This window comes from Odocoileus virginianus, chromosome 10 (genome assembly GCF_023699985.2).
Source record: "Odocoileus virginianus isolate 20LAN1187 ecotype Illinois chromosome 10, Ovbor_1.2, whole genome shotgun sequence".
Classification (NCBI taxonomy): domain Eukaryota; kingdom Metazoa; phylum Chordata; class Mammalia; order Artiodactyla; family Cervidae; genus Odocoileus; species Odocoileus virginianus.
In genome coordinates, this window is record NC_069683.1 from 47,425,326 (window position 1) to 47,445,821 (window position 20,496).

General features: G+C 50.4%; 1 protein-coding gene across 1 annotated transcript in view; it reads left to right on the forward strand.

Moving 5' to 3' along the window:
• TMPRSS13 (transmembrane serine protease 13) overlaps positions 1–20,496 on the forward strand; it is a 36,339-nt gene that overhangs the window by 13,445 nt on the left and 2,398 nt on the right. Inside the window, exons 3-12 of the mRNA XM_070473522.1 lie at positions 1,510–1,744; positions 2,817–2,921; positions 5,703–5,825; positions 6,753–6,882; positions 8,643–8,735; positions 9,687–9,730; positions 10,972–11,134; positions 12,320–12,492; positions 17,888–17,986; positions 20,283–20,425. Of these exons, the coding sequence (XP_070329623.1) occupies positions 1,510–1,744; positions 2,817–2,921; positions 5,703–5,825; positions 6,753–6,882; positions 8,643–8,735; positions 9,687–9,730; positions 10,972–11,134; positions 12,320–12,492; positions 17,888–17,986; positions 20,283–20,425 (1,308 nt within the window). The remainder of the gene's footprint in view (positions 1–1,509; positions 1,745–2,816; positions 2,922–5,702; positions 5,826–6,752; positions 6,883–8,642; positions 8,736–9,686; positions 9,731–10,971; positions 11,135–12,319; positions 12,493–17,887; positions 17,987–20,282; positions 20,426–20,496) is intronic.

Sequence of the window (20,496 nt, forward strand, 5' to 3'; positions counted from 1 at the left end):
TGTACCCCCAGCGCAGGGACCCTGAGCACAGGTCCCGGCTCCCCCGCTTCCTGCTGCTCCCCCATTGCCCTCCTTGGTGTTCAGTCAACCTTCAGCAAAATGAGAATGAGGGGCAGATGTGACCCCCTAGGCCAGGCTAGTCCCTAGCTCCCCCTGCTGTGCTGGGGACTCCTATAGGGGCTTAGAAGGCAGAGGTGGTGCGAGGGAGGGCAGAGACCTCTGTAAGGGGCCAGGGAGAGGAGAGAGGAGGCCTAATCTGGTGACAGGGCCTGGGGGTCCTACAGACCAGGGCATGGCTGCCACCAGAGGCTGCTTGAAGACTTTCCATCAGCCCTGACTGCTCATCAATTCCCAGTCCCAGAATGTGTGCACCCAAAGTCTTAGGCTCTTCACGGAGGAACAGCGCTGGTGTTTGTGGATCGCCCGCTCTGGCCACAGCTGTTTCAACTCTCACCTCCCTCCTCAGAGAGGCCGCAAAGCCTCCTGGTTGAACATAACCTTCAGAGCCCAACTTTCTGGGCTCACATCCTGGCTCTGCCACTCTCACATGAGAGTTTGATCAAGTTTGATCAATCTCTCTGCCTCTGTTTCCCTGGCTGCACAATAGGGATAATCAGAGTTCCTCTTCATAGGGTTGTTTCTCAAGATCAAGTGAGTAGATACATATAAAGCATGTTAAGTCCTCTGAAACTACAGATTAAAGTGCTAAATCTAAATGAATGAGTCACTTCTCCTATAGCTGAATAAGGTTAAGGTCCTTGGTCACCTTCTTCCCCTGCATTCTACCTTTTCCTGTTGTATTGTTGTGTGTGTGTATGTGTGTTTGTATGTGTGAGTGTGCATGAGTTCCCTTGTTACTGAGAAGAGGGGAGAACAAGGCAGGCCAGGGCTTTTCTTAAGCAGTGCTTCTCACACTTTTTGATGACAGCTCAAAGAATGATGTTTTATAATCTAACACACATACACAGAAAGATGGGGTGCCAGGGAGTGAAGAGGGAAGAAAGGGTAGGGAGTGAAGAGGGAAGAAAGGGTGGTAACTCCCAGCTCAGCGTGAGGTCTGGTCCAGCAGCCTCTTTTTTGAGGGTCCATAGACACATGTAGCCCCTGGAGGAGGGCATGGCAACTCACTCCAGTATTCTTGTCTGGAGAATCCCAAGGACAGAGGAGCCTAGCGGGCTACAGTCCATGGGTCACACAGAGTTGGACTGAAGTGACTTAGCACAGCACAGCACAGCACAGATACATACAGCCAAAGCAGATGCCCCATGCTCTAGGCAGATGGCCCAGTGCCCTCTGCCCACCTCTCTGTATGGGGAGAGACCACAGGGAGTTGGGGACAGCAGGCTCTGAGTTTTCATTCCATCCTCAGACACTCTCTTCCCTGTTTGGGGGCTCTGCTCACCCCTTAGCCACCTGCCCCAGGACCTCTGTTTCCTGGGTCAGCGGGGCTGACCGCTGGATGAGTTAATAGAGGAGCAGCCTGAGGGACAGCCTTCGATCTGCTTTCAGAATGCCTCCCCAGCAAGGACGCCTCCAGCCCGGGCATCCCCGAGCCGAGCACCCCCAGCCCGAGCATCACCTTCCAGGTCATCGTCTGGCAGGTCTTCGTCTACCATGTCAGCATTCACGACATCATCTCCAACTCGAGTGTACCTTGTCAGAGCCACGCCAGTGGGGACTGTCCCTGTCCATGCATCTCCTGCCAGGGCCACACCAGCTGCCAGGGCCGCTGGGGAGAGCCCAGGTAAGGGGACTCCTGCAGGGAAGGCAAGAGGAACAGGGAAGCCGTCCGAAGGCGGAGGGGGTGTGGTGGGGGTGAATCTCCAAGTTGGGCACTCACTGCTTCTCCTCTAGTTCTTGGATGACAATGTCTGGGAAGGAGGGGGGATGGTCTGGATGGGCAGTGGGGGACCTGGGGAGGTGGGGGCAGAAAGGAACCATGACACACAAACCCAAGACCGTGGGAAATTGGGGCAAATGCGGTAAAGCATAAGAAATCAGGACCAACAAAGCAGGTATGACTTTGGAGGCTGCACAGTCTGGGTCAAGGTGCAGATTTTGAGAGCCAGAGCTCCTGGTTAGAAACCAGACCGCTTTCCTAGGGCTGCCCTGGAGGGTCTGCTGGAGAAGCTGGAGTCTACATGGGAGTACAGCGATGATCAGGGGCCTATCTGTGGGTGGAGGAGCAAAGGGAGAGATTCTAATCAGACAGGCACACCCCACCCCCAACTTCCCAAGCTGGCCATTATGATTCAGCTCATATGGAGAGATGCCAAATGGGCCTCAGGGACTGGCTCTGCCCTTAATGAAGCAGCCTTTTGCCCCCATCCCAACTTTGCCCTCCTCTTGCCCTCGAATTCAGGCTGCCCCAGTACAAACAGGCCTGGAGAAGGATCTCAGATTTGGGGCCTGTCTTGCCCTCTGAAGAGTCAATGAGGCACTTTGGTGTAGAGATCTTTGGCATCAAACACATTTCATCTGAATCCCTGTTCTGCCACTCACTAGCCAAGTAACCCTGAGCAAGTAATTTAACTTCCACGAACTTCAGCTTCCCCATCTATAAAATGGGTATAATAATGTCCAGTTCACACAGTTGCTGTCAGAATTAAATAAGATACCACACACAAATGCCTAACTGGCCCATAATAGATCCTTAGTAAAAGGGAACTTGGTATCAGGCAGGGATGGTACCATATTCTGGGTGGAGAGGGCCTAACTGGGCCCTCCTGGACCAGCCTTCTTTCCCTACCCCTTCTCCACTGTGCCGGACTCCCCTCTCACAGTCTCACTCTCCCCTGCTGCTGGCCTGCTCCTAGGTATCACCTTGCCCAAGTTCACCTGGCAGGAGAGCCAGAAGCGGCTGCCGCTCATTGGATGTGTCCTTCTTCTCATCGCCCTTGTGGTGTCGCTCATCATCCTATGTGAGTTTAACAGAGGGAGCAAGGCCGGCCCCTGGTCATTGCAGGGTGGAGTGGGATTGGGGGATGGGGGCACTCAGCAGGGAGACAAGAGTGGGGAACACACACCGGCTGCTGTGTCCACAGAGGGACGCTCCTGCAAGCGGCCTTGAACCCTGGCACCTCCAGGCCCCTTGGAGGTGGGTGGGTTGAGAGGGTGGGAAGTCAGAGGAACCGGGAGTGGGTCCCTTCTGTAGAAGTTCACCAGTCTGAACTCAGTTTCTGTGTCTTCAAATGGGATTAAATCCATTCATTCATTCAAGTTAACATGTGCTTAGTAAAATATCCTGAAGATTTCGCTGGGTTATGAGGAATAAAGGAGCTAATGGCACAGTGCCTGACACAAAATCCCACTCTAAAAATCTGAGTTATTTAAAAAACAAGCATTAAAAACATTGATGAGGTAAAGGCCACTTGGGCATTTTTGGTCAATGGGATCAAGTGTTCAGGGGTCCAATCTCCCTGAAATCCACACCCTCTTCTAGAAAAGACTCTCAGGACCTATCCCAGGGCTCCCTGAGGGGGTGTCTGCTCTGAGCCCAGCACGGTGGGATACCTTAGCGGGAAGCAAAGGGGAGTACCCACTGTACCTCTCAGTCCTCAGGGCGAGTACAGTCCCCTGGGGGACAGAGATGGAAATGATTAAGGCCAAGTGGATTTGGGTATTATCATCAGGAAGAAAGGACAGCTGTGTGGGTACGGAGGCAGGGGACAGCTCCTGAAGGCTGGAGGGCCAGATGAGGACCTAGAAGATGGCAGGGAGGGGAGGATCTCCTGGGCAGGGCATCTAAGTGGGGCGAGCAGCTGCAGGAAGTGTGTGGGGGGCAAATGGGCAAGTTGGCATGGGGAGGGACCCGATTCACCAGGGTGAATACTCATGCAGGGACCTGCAGGCTGTCCTTCGGTTGGGCACGGCTGGGCCATGATGTAGAGAGCTTGAAGTGCCAGGCCGAGGGGTGAGGATTCTGTTACAGAGGCCACACTGGGCGGTGACGGGTGGGCTGGGTGCCCATAGGGAAATCCCCAGCAGGCAGGGCTGTTTGAGGAAGAGAATCGCGGGGAAAGAAGTATCTGGTTACAAGGGCAGTTTTAGGACCAGACAGACCCGCTGAAGCATCTCGGCTCAGCCACTTAAGTTAATGAACTTCCTGAGCCTCAGTCTCCCCGCCTTCCTGACAATGCCCGTGAAGGTGTCAGCACAGAGCCTGCCTCGTGGCCCCCATGTGAAGCTCCCACCAGGATGCTCGACCCTGTTCCCTCCCTTCCCCGCACAGGGCACACGCTCCAGGGGAGGCCCCTGGCAGTGCACAGAGAGCAGCAGGAAATAACCCAGGGGGGAGGTGAGAGGGCAGCCTGGGCAGCGGGGCTCTCAACATGATTTCACAGCACTTCCTGAAGTCCCCTGACCTCCGGACTTCCCGGGGAGGCGGTCACTGTGCAGCTCGGCAATGTGGTCAGGACTAGAGCCCCCGCCTCCTGAGAGCTCTATGCTACACAGCAAGGCGATCCCAGGAGCCTCGGTGCCTGGGGTCGGGGTGGGGGTAGAAAGACCAGGGCCCAGGAGGAGGGGAGGTCCAACAGGTTAGGGGGACTGGTGTCTGGACCAGGAAGAAGCAGTCACGCAGGGGGACCTCCAGCTGGTGACAGCACAGTGGGACCAGAGACAGAGGCGGGGGTCAGGGCTGAGAAACAGGTTGCAGACAAGAGGCAGGGTGAGGGGTCAGACCCCGGGCTTCCTCAGGCATCCAAGGTGAGGAGTTTCCAGGCAGGAGGCATGACAACTCCCGGTATGGAAAGAGCTCTTAGGAGAAGTTGTGGAGCTGATGCTCACATATGGTTTGTAAAGCTGTTGGCTTTTCAACCCAACTTGTGCATTTGGGAATCAGCTACCTCAAGTTGCTCGCTGAGTGGGAAGACACTTATTTATTTATTTTTGGCTGCGCTGGGTCTTCATTTCCGTGTGCAGGCTTTCTCTAGTTGCGGCAAGCGGCAGACTACCCTCTGGCTGCAGTGCAGAGGCATCTCATTGCCGTGGCTTCTCTTGTTTTGGAGCCCAGGCTCTAGGGTATGCAGGCTCAGTAGTTGTGGCTCACAGGCTTACTACCCTGAGACATGTGGGATCTTCCTGGACCAGGGATCAAACCTATGTCCCTGCATTGGCAGGTGGATTCCAACCACTGGACCACCAGGGAAGTCCCTGGGAAGACAGTTAAAGGCCTTGAGACAAGCCATGGGGCAAGAACTGAGCCTAGGGAATAGCTCTTGTTTAGAGAAGAGGGAGGTGGAAGAAAATCTAGGAGTTTTCGAGGCTGGAAGGATGACCTCTGAGAAGACGGGACAGGCAGAGATGGTGAGGATGCTGGACTGGGTCTGAGAAGGGGCCTCTGGGATACTGAAAAGGAAGATTTCTCTGAATAACACTCTGGCCAGCACGTAGGGCAGGAGAGCTTCCGGAGTATTACTCATCTCCATACCTCCCTCCCTTACACTCTCTCTCTCTCTGAGTGGCTGCTTTTGAGTTTGCCTGGTGCTGTCCTGCTTGCAGGAGCTTTCTGGAACATTCCAGAGCATTCCTGAGCAGACTTTCTCTCCATACAGATGGGGGACGAGAACCCCAGAGCCCAAGAGGCATTGCAGGTCGGTGTCTCAGAACCCCCAGGGCCTTGGGCTGCATCATCTCATGTCTCTCTGGGGCTGGCAATGACCCAGCTTCTGCTTCATGGTTTTGTTTTTTTTTTTTTTCAGTTTACTTCTGGCGGGGCCACACAGGGGTCAATTACAAGGAGCCGAGAGAGAGCTGCCCTAGTCACGCTGTGCGCTGTGATGGGGTCGAGGACTGTAAGCTGAAGAGTGATGAGCTGGGCTGTGGTAAGGAGGTTGGATGTGTGCGTGTGTTCGTGTGTGTATTCTGGAGGCTGTAAACTGGGTATCAGCTCAAACGGGAGGTGATGGACGGAGACCTGGAGGATCTGGGTTCTGGTCATAATAGACTGGGGTCTGGAACCTGGCTTTGAGTGTGACTTGGGCGAATCACTTACCTTCTCTGGGCTTCAGTTTCTTAATTTGCAAAATGTGTGGATTGGACAAGATAAGTGCTTCTCAAATAAAATCTGGCAGCTCCCAGCAAAGCAGAGCTGCCCTGCAGCTGGAGACAAGTGTGGGTTCCGAAGCCCTGTCCGTGTACCCCTTCTCTTTGCCCAGCAGGTAACCTCTGACCTGCCACCTCTGTGGTTTCATGAAGGTCAGTTTGTAAATAAAGCCACAGATGAGACGAAGACCTCTTTAAGTGCTGTCTTCAGTGGTTTTTACAGGCATTGTCTATGTACAGCCCTGATGTGGGTGTCTGTGGGTACATAACCTACCCCTTCCACCTGTGTGCATATGTGTGTCCTTGCCCATGACCACATCCATCTGTGACTGTGCAGGTCGAGTGAGCACTCAGTTGGATCAAGGTTCCCCTTGTCACACTCTTATTTGGGCCTGTCACTGCCCTCTTGGGGTGATGCCTCCTGGCAGTGCTCACCCCTCCTCCCAGCAAAGACTCCTGGGTCCTGTTGGACAGAGTGCTTTCTGCTCTGCTCCAGCCCCTTGCCTTGGCTCTGCCCTCACTGAGCATCTTGAGCTCTGAGCACTGGCTGATGACCATCCTGTCCCCGGCCAAGCTCCCAGATGTTTGCAAGGCCTCAGCGAGAAGCCTGGGGACAGGAGCATCTCAGAGCCTCACTCGGTTCATTGCTCAAGAGCTTGGAGCCTCCTGGTGTTGAGGACCTGCCTTGCCCTTTTCTTGACCGGCAGTGAGGTTTGACTGGGACAAGTCTCTGCTTAAAGTCTACTCTGGATCCTCCCATCAGTGGCTTCCGGTCTGCAGTGACAGCTGGAATGACTCCTACTCAAAGAAGACCTGCCAGCAGCTGGGTTTCGAAAGGTAAACCTTCCCCTCCAGGCCCTGCTTCAGGGACATCTCAGACTCTCCACAAGGGCATCTCAGGCTCACTGAGGGTCACTCATACCAAGAAGACCCTTGGGGACCAGGGCTGAGGTCACGAGCTCATAGTGCCTTCGACTTATTAAAAGGAACAGTAGCCTCTGGAGCCCAGGTCTGGGGGCAAGCTGTTTCCAGGAGGCCAAAGTACTTATTTGCAGATTTGCAGCAGGATGGCGCTCCTATACAGTTCTTTGCATCAAACACCCTCGTGCCCACGATCACGTTCAGTGGTCGCGGTGGCCCTGTGAGGTGGGTGTGCCTTTGGGCAGGTCTTGTCTTCTCTTCACATCTGATAACTGGCAGCTCAGGCTGGGCAAACCCTTCAGTGGACTCTGAGCAGCTGCAGCTTGAGCTAGGATTCATCAAACGAAGAGTGAGATGGGCAGATGTGGCCAGGTAAAGTCCTTAGCATCTTTGGCTCTAAAGATCTGAAACAGGAAGCTGGTACCAGTGGGTGGAGTAGGGAATGGGATTTACCATGACCTTCCAGCTTGAAGAAACCCTCTATTTCTGGCCACATAGTCACCTCCATACTCCCTCTTGGTCTGGGTTTCAAACCAAGTAGTTTGGGGGGTTCACTAATGTGTGTGAAGTTCTGGGGAGAGGGTTTATTAAGGATCTCACTGTGGGTTCTCTGTAGAAGAAGCACCCGGAAAACTGGGCTTGGGCACTAGGACTGAGAACCAGTTCTCTGACCTGGGTGATCTAGTTGGAAGATGACGGACACAGTTTATCATTGCGTTGTGTGACCTTATGCAAATATGAACTTCCGTTGGACTTCAATAGATAGCGTCATTTATTCAAAGAATATTCATCGAGTTTTTATTATGTGCCAGACACCCAGACAAGATCCCTGTCGTTGGACAATCTCTGGTATGGTGTGGGCGAGAGAGGCTTTAACCAATAATCACAGCGCTGTGTGATGTGTAATGGAAAGAATACGTGGGAAGCATATGTACACACAACAGAGAGGGTGCCTGATTGCACTTGAAGGTCAGCACAGCAATGGAGGAAGAGCGCCCACAAAGGCAAGCTTGCATGTAAGGGCGTCCCACATCCTAGAAACACACTGAAGTGCCACACAGATAGTAGTCCATGGATCACCCACAGCAGAATCACCTGGGGTGTTTGTTGAAATGCACCCTGAAATCAGAATCTCTGGGATTAGGATTTCAAACCCTTAGCAACATCCCAGGGTGGTTCTTAGGCACACTCTGGTCTAAGGAGCCAAACGGTTCTCAGGCTTTAATGTGGAAACCCATAACATGGAGATCATTAAAATGCAGAGCATGGCTCAGCAGGTCTTGGGGGGATGCTGCTGCTGTGGGTCCATGGATCACAGTTTGGATAGGAAAGGGCTCAGTCGGTGTTTCTCAAACTCCAGAGTGCAGCAGGATCACCTGGAGAGCCTGTTAAAATGCAGAACCAGAACTGTTGATTCAGCAGGTCTGAAATAGGGCTCCCAGATTTGCATTTGTAACAAATTCCCAGGCAGTGCTAATATTGTCCCCTGAGATGGGACCATATGTTCAAAACTACTGGGCTAGTGTGTAAGGCTAGTCGGGGGAGTGGTGGAACATGTGGGTGGGGTCTGAGACAGTTGGATTTTAACTGCCTCTGGCCTCTGCAGCAGGGCTGGCTGGGACTCTCGTGGGCGCTGTCTCAAGGTGGTTCATTCCTCTCCCCTCTCCTCCTTGCAGTGCTTACTGGACAACCAAGGTGGCTGATAGGAATGTTGACAGCAGTTTCTCAGTCTCCGAATTTAACTCCACCATCCAGGAGAGCACCTACACGTACGTGGGGTGGGCCCGGCTGTCTGCTGCCAGCAGGGGTGTAAAGGACTGCTTTGAGTCCCTTGGCCTTTCTGGGACCCCCACCTCCAGGAGTCCTTCGTGAATGTCCAGAGCATTTCAGAAACAGCTCTCATTCACTACCTGCCTCCTAACTTGGAAGTTATTAAAACTCGGTGCAGAGCACCTCGAAGTCATGAGGACCCAAGAATTTACCTGGCTGCCAAAGACAATAAATAAACTTTGGGGCCACTGATCAGCCTGATGTTAGGACTGAAAGCCGCTGCAGGGAGGGCACTTGGGGTGGAGAGGGAGAAACATCCCTGGGGTGGCAGCGGGGAGGGGGAGTGCCAGGTGCAGGCAGTCAGGGGCAGGGAGGCCCATCTGGGGAGCACCGCCATCTGTCACTCTGCACTGCAGCTGCTCTTGTCCCAACCCACTGGTTGGGAGGGGTGGCGGGTGCTCCACCAGCTAGCACTGTTTACCCTGGGGACAGCAGAGAAGAAACCAGGCTGTGAGAGAAACAGATGTGGGGAGGGCAGGAAGGCAAATGAGCTGGCTCCTGGATTCCTGCTTTGTGCTGGGTGGTTCACGTGCTGCACTGCTGGTAGAGTGTTGGGCAAGTGTCAGAGGAGAGTTGGGCCACCTGTTTAGCTGCGGAAAGATGCTGGGACAGTGAAGTCATGAGTTCAGAAGACATGACCTAGCCAATATGTGCAACCTGCCACAGAAAAACTGGGAGATGGGGAAGGTGGGGCTGGTTTGCACTAAGCCACCCCTGTTTCTAGAGAAGGCACGGGAAGGGTCTGTCCCGCTGGGAGGGAGAAAGATCAGAATCTCCATCTTCTTGTGCAAAGGGGACAGGACAGAACTTAGCAGGAGCCAATCATGGAAGGCTTCCAGGAGGTGGCAGCTGATGTGCCCTTTTCTCAACTTTTGTATCTCCTCCTGCAGGTCTGATTGCCCTTCCCGGCAGTATGTTTCTCTACAGTGTTCCCGTAAGAAGACACTCTTTCTCATGGATTGTGGCCGGTGTGGGGTGGGAGTCAGGGGACAGAGGGATGGGGTCCTTTTGAGGAAGAGGGCCAACCCTGGGGGTCGGAGCCAGGAAGAGGGGCTTGAGCAGCAGGCCTGTTTCAGGGCCAGGGTGCCTGTCAGTCACCTGGATAGACATTCTCAGGGCAGCATATCCCCTTCTGACTCTGCCCAGCAACCTCACCATTCAAGTGTCCTGGATTCTGGGCAGGGGACAGAGGATTGGGAGGGCATGTCAGAGCCACCTTAAAGCTCCAGCTTAAATCTCCATATCAGTAGACATGGAGCTAGATCCAGAGCCCAGATTTGTGGAGAGCATTGGTTGCTGAGGCACTACGGCTTTGTAAATATGATTGCATTGAATTCTCATGAGGAAGGTGCCATTATTGTCCACTTACTGAAAAGAGACTGAAATGCTTGCCTTACTTAAGCTAAGACCTCTGGTAGGTGAACAGCTGGTATTGAATCGTGGATCTGATCACAGGGCCCAAACCATTAATCAGTCCAAGAGTGCTGTGTTCTCATGATGACCAGGTGGGGTGCCCCCCTGAGCAAGTGGGCATAGTGCTACGGACAGAGCCCCCTCAGACCACCGCTGGCTCTTCATTCTCTCCTCCTTCAAAGGAAAAAGGAAACTTTGTGCATGATTTCAGGGGATGACTCACTCTAGAACATGTTTGGAAATGTTCCCTTGGGGCACAGGGTCCCCAACAGCACTAAATGACCCCCTGAGAAACCATGTGGGCACCAACTACTTGTGCAACATGGGAAGGACTTTTCTCCTTCGTTTTGAAACAATCCAAATCACATTGCTCATCAATTCAGAGTTGTGTTAGACTTGGTCTGCTTTCCAAAGCTCCTGACAGCAGCCCTGGGGTTCACCATTGTGACCCTAACACTTGGCACATCACCCAAAGCAGGGGGTACTTAGGATGCATTTGTTGATTACTGGAACAATAAATGAGTGGGAGGAAAGAGGATATTTCCTAGGATCAGACTTCCTACTGGATGATCCCAGAAAGCTAACCCACCATGTGGGAGCTCTGTGTTGGCAGGAAATAGCTGTGCCAAATCAGATTAAGTGGGCAAAGCGGCCTCCGTAGGTGGGTGGTGCCCTCATCCCTGAGCCTCCCTTGGCCTGGGAGCATGGTCGCAGCTCTAAGAAAAGCAGACTTCATAGTTCATCTCTTCTGCTTCTCCCCAGACTGTGGACTGAGGGCCATGACCGGGCGGATCGTGGGAGGGGCGCTGGCCCCAGAAAGCAAGTGGCCATGGCAAGTTAGCCTGCAGTTTTCCCGCACCCACATTTGTGGGGGCACGCTGATCGACGCCCAGTGGATTCTCACCGCCGCCCACTGCTTCTTTATGTAAGTGCCCGAGGGAGCCGTGATGTGACGAGGCTGAGGGTCGGGGCCGCCAGGAAGGGCTGAGGGCAGACTGACTTCTCTCTGTGGAGGAGGACTTTGGTTGTAAGCCTGGCCCCGAGGGCAGCACATGTGTGATGAGGACCATGATTTGGTCCTGGGAGTGTGAGTTGGGGTTACTTATCCTGAGCCAGTGCAGAGTGAGAAAATACCATTAGTGGCTTCAAGGGAGAGAGAGGGGAAGGTAGACAGGAGGAATTTGGGGCTTGTAGCTGCTTTCAAAACCTGGAAGTCACAGGAGAGGAGCTGGAGACATCGGGAATGCTGTCCCAGGAACTGAGGGATTGGGGCTGCAGGCAGGGCAGGGCAGTGCAGTCAGCTTTTGACAGTCACCAGCCAGGCTTGTCCTTCGAGTTGGTGACAGGAAAGGGCTGGGAGATGAGGCCTCAAAGGCACTGGCTTCCCCAGCAGTGAGTCTTCAGTGGGTCACTTTGACCTATTGAAAGCCCCATTTCTGCTGAGAATACTACCACTGAAATGTGTCCCATCCGCCTCATTGGATCCTTGGTGGCATCCAGAGGAGACAGTGGGGCCAGTGGTCCCAGAAGTCTTACTCATCTCCTCCCATTTTCTATTTTTAAAATTTTATTTATTTATTCATTTATGGCTCCGCTGGGTCTTCACTGCTGCATGGGGGCTTTCCCTAGTTTCAGCAAGCCGGGCCTACTCTTTAGTTGCGATGCACGGGCTTCTCATTGAGGCGGATTCTCTTGTTGCAGAGCAGTGTTGGGGCTTCAATACTTGGGGTGCATGGAGTTGTGGCTCCCAGGCTCCAAAGCATAGGCTCAACAGATACGGCACATGGGTTTTGGTGCTCCTCAGCATGTGGGATCTTCCCAGACCAGGGATCGAACCTGTGTCTCCTGCCTTGGTGGCTTTACCACTGAGCCTCCAAGGAAGCCCCCATTTTCTATTGTAAGGTACAGAACTGCCAGTTCAGAGCAGTTTTTTGAAAGTAGAGGATTGTTCTAGACCCCTGGGCTAACATAGAGTGCCTCCTCCAGAGGTCATTTCATCCATCCTTCTGCCTCCAAGCTGGTGCTCTGGCTGAAGCTCCTGGTGTGCAGCAGATGTTGCCAGGACCTCTGCCAGGTGGTAACTGGCCCGTGCTCTCTGTGGCTTTGGCAGTACCCGGGAGAAGATCCTGGAGGGCTGGAAGGTGTACGTGGGCACCAACGACCTGCACCACCTGCCCGAGTCAGCCTCTGTCGCCCAGATCATCATCAACAGCAACTACTCGGATGACCAGGATGACTATGACATCGCCCTCATGCGGCTCTCCAAGCCCCTGACCCTGTCCGGTGAGTGAGCCGCCCTGCTCAGCCAGCACCCCTTGGTGCTTAACCTTTGCTCTTAGTAGCATCCACAAACCCATCCCAGGGTCCAGAGCTTCAGCAAGGCAGATGTCAGTCTTTGAGATCATTTGGTGGAACTCTGTCTTACAATTGGGAGAACTGAGACCCAGAGGTTGGAAATAAACTCGCCCCAGTGACCCCTCTTCTCTTGCAAATTGGTGACAGAGCCAGGGTTTAGGTTCTAGGCTTCATTAAGATAAACAGATCGAGTTGTTTCACTCGTATATTCAGCACTTAACAGAGGCCAGACACCATGGTAAGTGTTTTACATCTACAATTTCATATACTCTTCACCACCGGATCCTGTGAAGGTACTATTATTAGCTTCATTTTCCCTTTGAGGAGAAGACCTTTAGAGAGAGATAATTCCCTGAGGCCATGAAGCAATAAGGAGCAGCTTCAGGACTGGGTCCAGGTGGGTCTGCCTCGCAGGCAACGTTCTCCCCACGCTGCTCTGTGCTGGCAAATTGTTAACACTGAAAGTTAAGAACACAAGCAAAATACCTATGCAACCAAACAGCCAACTGCTGCAAGGGTGAGCTGAGACGTTGAGAACGAAATGGGGCTACAGAAAGGAAATACTACCGAAATTCTCAGGAGATCAGTTTTCGTTCAGTACTTCATCCGCCCATTTGTTCACCTATCAAATACAGTGTATCTACTACCTAGCGGCTCTGCAGTTCCCCAGCAAAGAGAACAAGACTGATGTCCCGCACAAACAGCCGCTTAGAAGCTAGTGATGTGATGTCAGGGGGCCGGGGGGAGGAGGGCACGGTGGCACAGATGTGGGCACCTAATCAGTCTTGGCAGGCTACAGAGGCTTTCGGAGGCCTTGGAGGGCTTTTTGGTTAGTCCAGCCTTTCTGGCGCTCTGTGCCTGTGAGCTGGCCTTTCCTGGCACATTATTTGCGGAGGTGGGGTTGGTCCTGAGTCAGAGCAGTTAGCTCATCAGAGTGGTGTCGGGAGGAAGAGTCCAATTCCCAGCACAAGATTCGGTTGGGTGGGGCCAACCCAGAGCCACGCCCACCTCCGGCCACGCCCACGCTGCGAGCCATCTCTGCCCTCCGCCTGCCCCTCCCCGCCATTCTTACCTGTGGAGCCTGGGACTGTGAGCGGAGGGGTGCCCTACTGCCCCTGCCTTGCCCCTAATGCACACCTAAAAGGGGGCAGGCAGTCTGTAGGACCAAAACAGGCCTTCCCGACCTTGTCAAACACAGACTCCATTTGGCTAACCATCCGGACCTCATTTGCCATCAACTCAAACCCCCATTAATGTTATCCGAAATTCCAAATCTAATTAAATAATTTGTAAAATGAAATTAAAGTTATTATAGCATTACATATGCTTTTCAGACTACAGCAGTCCCTCCCTAGATTCTGATAGCCACCCCTCCCCACCCCCCACTTCTGCTCAAGCAGCATCTTTGTAGCATCATAAATCACAGCTAGGATTTATGTAGTCCTGTGGTCAGACCATGTGCCCTGATTTTTGGTTTAGAAATCAGAGCAGATTTTCTTAAACTACCTGGTAGGCTGAGCACTTTGAAGTCACTGTACTAGCTGAGAAAGCTTGTGAAAACTCACTGATAAATTTAATTACCCCATAAAAAACGCAAGTAGATATATACTAGTGTTACATGTTTTTAAGACTGTGTGTCTCAAAAATAGGTATAGACTAATTTTTTTTTGCTATACAGTAGGTTCTTGTTTATTTTAAAATTTTATTTATTTTCTAATTGAAGGATAATTGCTTTATAGAATTTTGTTGTTTTCTGTCAAACCTCAACATGAATCAGCTATAAGTATACATCTATCCCCGCCCTTTTGAACCTCCCTCCCATCATCCTCCACATCCCACCCCTCTAGGTTGATACAGAGCCCCTGTTTGAGTTACCTTAGCCATACAGCAAATTCCCGTTGGCTGTCTATTTTACATATGGTAATTTAAGTTTCCATGTTACTCTTTCCACACATCTCACCCTCTCCTCTGCTCTCCCCATGTCCATAAGTCTATTCTCTATGTCTGTTTCTCCATTGCTGCCCTGTTAGTAAATTCTTCAGTACCATTTTTCTAGATTCTGTATATATGTGTTAGAATATGATATTTATCTTTCTCTTTCTGACTCACTTCAATCTGTATAATAGATTCAAAGTTCATCCATCTCATTAGAACTGACTCAAAGTCATTCCTTTTTATGGCTGAGTAATATTCCATTGTGTATATATACCACAACTTCTTTATCCATTCACCTGTTGATGGACATCTAGGTTGCTTCCATGTTCTAGCTATTGTAAATAGTGCTGTAGTGAACAATGGGATACATATGTCTTTTTCAATTTTGGTTTCCTCAGGGTATATGCCTAGGAGTGGGATTGTTGAGTCATATGGTGGTTTTATTCCCAGTTTTTTAAGGAATCTCCATACTGTCTTCCATAGTGGCTGTATCAATGTACATTACCATCAACAGTGCAAGAGCATTCCCTTTTCTCCACACTCTCTCCAGCATTTATTGTTTGTAGACTTTTTGATGATGGCCATTCTGACCAGTGTGAGGTGATATCTCTTTGTAGTTTTGATTTGCATTCACTCGAAGGACTGATGCTGAAGCTGAAACTCCAGTACTTTGGCTACCTCATGCGAAGAGTTGACGCGTTGGAAAAGACCCTGATGCTGGGAGGGATTGGGGGCAGCAGGAGAAGGGGATGACAGAGGATGAGATGGCTGGTTGGCATCACCAACTTAATGGGCATGAGTTTAAGTAAACTCTGGGAGTTTGTGATGAACAGGGAGGCCTGGCATGCTGCGATTCATGGGGTCGCAAAGAGTCGGACACGACTGAGCGACTGAACTGAACTGAATAATGAGTGATGTTGAGCATCTTTTCATGTGTTTGTTAGCCATCTGTATGTTTTCCTTGGAGAAATGTCTATTTAGGTCTTTTCCCCACTTTTTGATTGGGTTGTTTGTTTTTCTGGTATTGAGTTGTATGAGCTGCTTGTATATTTTGGAAATTAACCCTTTGTCAGTTGTTTCATTTGCTATTATTTTCTCCCATTCTGAGGGTTGTCTTTTCACCTTGCTTATAGTTTCCTTTGCTGTGCAAAAGCTTTTAAGTTAATCAGGTCCCACTTGTTTACTTTTATTTTTATTTCCATTACTCTAGGAGGTGAGTCATAGAGGATCTTGCTTTGATTTATGTCATTGAGTGTTTTGCCTATGTTTTCCTTTAGAGTTTTATAGTTTCTGGTCTTACATTTAGGTATTTAATCCATTTTGAGTTTATCTTTGTGTATAGTGTTAGGAAGTGTTCTAATTTCATTCTTTTACATGTAGCTGTCCAGTTTTCCCAGCACCATTTGTTGAAGAGGCTGTCTTCACCCCATTGTACATTCTTGCCTCCTTTGTCAAAAATAAGGTACCCATAGGTGCATGGGTTTATTTCTGGGCTTTCTATCTTGTTCCATTGGTCTATATTTCTGTTTTTGTGCTAGTACCATACAGTCTTGATGACTGTAGCTTTATAGTATAATCTGAAGTCAGGAAGGTTGATTCCTCCAGCTCCATTCTTCTTTCTCAAGACTGCTTTGGCTATTCGGGGTCTTTTGTGTTTCCATATGAATTGTGAAATTTTTTATTCTAGTTCTGTGAAAAATGCCATTGGTAATTTGATAGGGATTGCATTGAATCTGTAGGTTGCATTTGGTAGCATAGTCATTTTCACAATATTGATTCTTCCTACCCAGGACCATGAAATATCTCTCCATCTGTTTATGTCATCTTTGATTTCTTCCATTAGTGTCTTATAATTTTCTCTGTACAGTTCTTTCATCTCCTTGGGTAAGTTTATTCCTAGATATTTAATTCTCTTTGTTGCAATGGTGAATGGGATTGACTCCTTAATTTCTCTTTCTGATTTTTCATTGTTAGTATATAGAAATGCAAGTGATTTCTGTGTATTGATTTTGTATCCTGCAAGTTTGCTAATTTCACTGATTAGCTCTAGTAACTTTCTGATACTATCTTTAGGGTTTTCTATGTACAGTATCATGTCATCTGCAAACAGTGAAAGATTTACTTTTTCTTTTCTGATCTGGGTTCCTTTTATTTCTTTTCTTTCTCTGATTGTTGTAGCTAGGACTTCCAGAACTATGTTGAATAATAGTGGGGAAAATGGACATCCTTGTCTTGTTCCTGATCTTAGAGGGAATGCTTTCAGAGGCATAGACTCTTTTAAGTCATATTTTGTGGTTTTGGTTAGTAATTGGTGCCATGCCTTCGTTTACTTTTTATTCGTTTACACTCTAGCAGATAAATGTGTTAGACTCCCAATTTATAGGGAAAAAATTTTACATTTATCCCCCCTCCCTCCCTCTCTGCCCCTCTCCTTCCCTTCCTTTCTGCCTAGGAGCACAATTCTAGGTACAGGAAGCTGCAGCATCCATAACACTGTGAATATCCTCTCTAGGGCTTCCCCAGTGGCTCAGGGGTAAAGAATCTGCCTGTAATGCAGGAGACTTAGGTTTGACCCCTAGGTTGGGAAAATCCCCTGGAGAAGGAAATGGCAACCCACTCCAGTATTCTTGTTTGGGAAATCGCTTGGACACAGGAGCCTGGCAGGCTCCATATGGTCACAAAAGAGTCAGACTAAGTGACTAAACAACAACAGCAAATATCCTTTCTATCAACTCTTTTCCTCTTGAAAACTGGTCAGTGCTCTAGTCCACAGGGGAACATTAGTCCTCACAGGGAACTTACGAACGATGCACAATAGCACCTTCTATACGATTCTGAGTGTGGTAGCGAGTGAGCAGCAGTTTAGTGGGCTGTGCCTCTAGGGATGCACTCTTCCCACTTGGAGAGGTTGTCTCACCCTGGAGGGAGAGTTTTAGGCCCTGGCTAGCCAGGGGTGCCCTCTCCAGACCAAGCAGGACCCACCACTGACACATCATGGCAATAATACCTGGCATTTAGCCGGTGCTGCATCTTGCTCTGGGGGACAGGTGTGGAAGAGACTCAGCGAGGACAGCTGCTCTTGGAGTGGAGACACCCTCAGCCACCCAGTATCACCTTGGCACAGGGGAGCTCCAAGGCACATGCATATGCCCACATGGCACCCACTGAAAAATCAGAATGTCTGGGGGACCCTGAGAGTACCCTGAAGACTGGAGGGTCAAGATTAAGTGATTGAATTTCTTGCCTGGTCAATTGAAGCCTTGAAAGATTCAGGAGCACTCTAGGGGGAAGGAGGATGTCCTAGGATGTTGGTACTCCTGTCCCTCCATGCACCCCTCCAAAACCTCCAGCCTCTTCCCTTCACTGATGTCTTAAGGTCTTGTCACAGCTCATGTCCACCCTGCCTGCCTCCCCATGCATGGACAGACCTTCGGCCTCAATGAGATCTGCTGGATCACAGGCTTTGGCAAGACCAAGGAGACAGATGGTGAGAGGCAGATGCTAGACTCTGTGTGTGTGTGTGTGTGTGTGTGTGTGTGTGTGACTGTATACATGTGTTTCTTTTCTTTCTTTTTTTATTTGTATTTTTTTGTGGCATTTATTCTCAGGCCATAAGTTTTGTTTCTTCAGTATCTTCTGGGGGTATCTTTTTCTTCTGTGCAATCTCCTCTTCTGGTTTAGGAAAATCTGCCCTTTTTTAGTAAGGATCATCTCCATGTGGCAGGGAGAGCTCATGTATGGGTTGATTCAACCATGAGCTCTGGAAGTCCTGTGCTCCATCTTGGGGGCTTTGCTCATTTGGGTGTGCTCAATGACCAGAGAATCTGTATCTAAGCCCTTAAGTTCAGCATTACTCTCTGTATTTTTGAGCATGTGCAATAAAAACTCAGCAGTCTTCTTGGGCCACCGATCCTTTCCAGCCCCACTGTTTGACCTGAGCACACATATCAGCTCCACTATTGTGACGACGGAATGGAACACACTGCTTTTTCAAAGTGACACCCTTCAGATGCTTGGTGGCTTTTCAGATATGCATACCCTTAATGGCCTGGGCAGTTTCACGAATGTTCTTAGAGTGAACATGAAGATTTGAACCTCTTGATTTGCACAATTTTGTGGCATTTTCTGGATAAAGTGAATAGTGAACCATTTTTAGAGGTCACCTCAGGTTGCTTATCAGAAAAACTATACATGTGTTTCTGTGTATGGGATGATATGTAGGGGTATAGAAATGAGGGTCTACTTAGATGAGGGTTTGGGTATATAGATTCATGGGCCTGGATGTGAATGTGTGTATATATACACATGCATATACATCAAAGCCAGGCTTCCCTGGTGGCCAGTGGTAAAGAATCTGCTGGCAATGCAGCACACACAGGTTCAATCCCTGGGTTGGGAACATCCCCTGGAGGAGGGCCTGGCCACCCACTCCAGTATTCTTGCTGGGAATTCTTGCATGGACAGAGGAGCCTGGCGGGCTACAGTCCACAGGGTTGTAAAGAGTTGGACATGACTGAAGTGATAGCACGCATGCAAGTGTGTTACAGGGGAACACTGGGTTGGACATTTTGGCCTAATTTGGGGTCCGTGTGCCTGCTGGTGATGATCAGGGGGGCTTTTGGCAGTGGTTACAATGGGACTTAATCAGTTTTGGTGGTGGCCTTGGTTCTGGGCTCCTTGTCTGTGGCCTTGGTGCAAAGCCTCGCACCTGTGATCTTGGGATAGGACTCCACAGATATCTTAATAACCTCATCTAGAAAGAGTCAATAGACTAAGCCTAAACCTATAGATGATGAAGAAGTGAAAAAGCAGCAACCACTCATTCTGGCTGGAAGAGGGGGCCCTTTGGTCCTTTTGTGATGTGACCTACTTTGTTTGTGGCTGTGCTGAAACAAGGTTAGAAAGTGGTTTGGTCTTCCCTCATTTCAACATGATTACCGGGTGGCCTTGTCTGGTGTCAGTTCTGTTGGATTGTTGATACTGGGCAGGAAAGCACAGCAGTCAGCTGGCCTTGCTGTCAGGCTCGTGAGTCTGGCCACTGCAGGTGTCAAGACATTGCTCGTGGGATGGAGAAGTGACTGGCTGGGGGCAGCCTTGTTCTGACCTCAGCTCTCTAACTGACTAGCTGGGTGACTGTACATGCCTACTCAGTCACTTCAGTCATGTCTGACTCTCTGCAACCCTATGGACTGTAGCCCACCAGGCTCCTCTGTCCATGGGATTCTCCAGGCAAGAATACTGGAGTGGGTTGCCGTGCCCTCCTCCAGGGGATCTTCCCAACCCAGGGATCAAACCTGCGTCTCTTATGCCTCCTGCATTGGCAGGTGGGTTCTTTACCACTAGTGCCACCTGTGGCTGTGGGCAAGTCCTTCTTCAGCCCTAAATTTCTTCTTCTGTAAGTGGATTCATCACACCTGCTCTCCTTAAAGCACATCATTACCAAAAGCAATGAAGCGATCTATTGGGTTGACTGAAAAGTTCTTTCGGGTTTTCCATTCTATCTTTTCTGCTTTGAATACAGAAAAGCATTGTGCGTGTGTCAGGCAGCCTGATAGGCTTGTGGGTTTGTCTCTGCATGTGTGTCTCTGTTATGTGTAGTGATTTGTGTCTGGTGTGAGGCTGTATGTGCCCCTGTGTCCTGGGTGGCCCACCATGGGAATGGTACCCTCCACGCCTGGGAGGTTGCCAGTCTGGAGCCTGGTGTGGGCAGCTGGAAGCCTCCAAGATGCCCGGAGTCTCACTCCCTTCCTACCCTTTCTCTTCTCCACCCCACCGCACTGAAGAGAGGACTTCCCCCTTTCTCCGGGAGGTGCAGGTCAACCTCATTGACTTTAAGAAGTGCAACGACTACTTAGTCTATGACAGCTACCTTACCCCGAGGATGATGTGTGCGGGGGACCTGCGAGGAGGCAGAGACTCATGCCAGGTGGGCTTGCTTCTGCGTGGGGCTCAGGTCCTGGGGCCCAGAGGGAAGGGAGGAAAGTTGGGGTGCTGTGG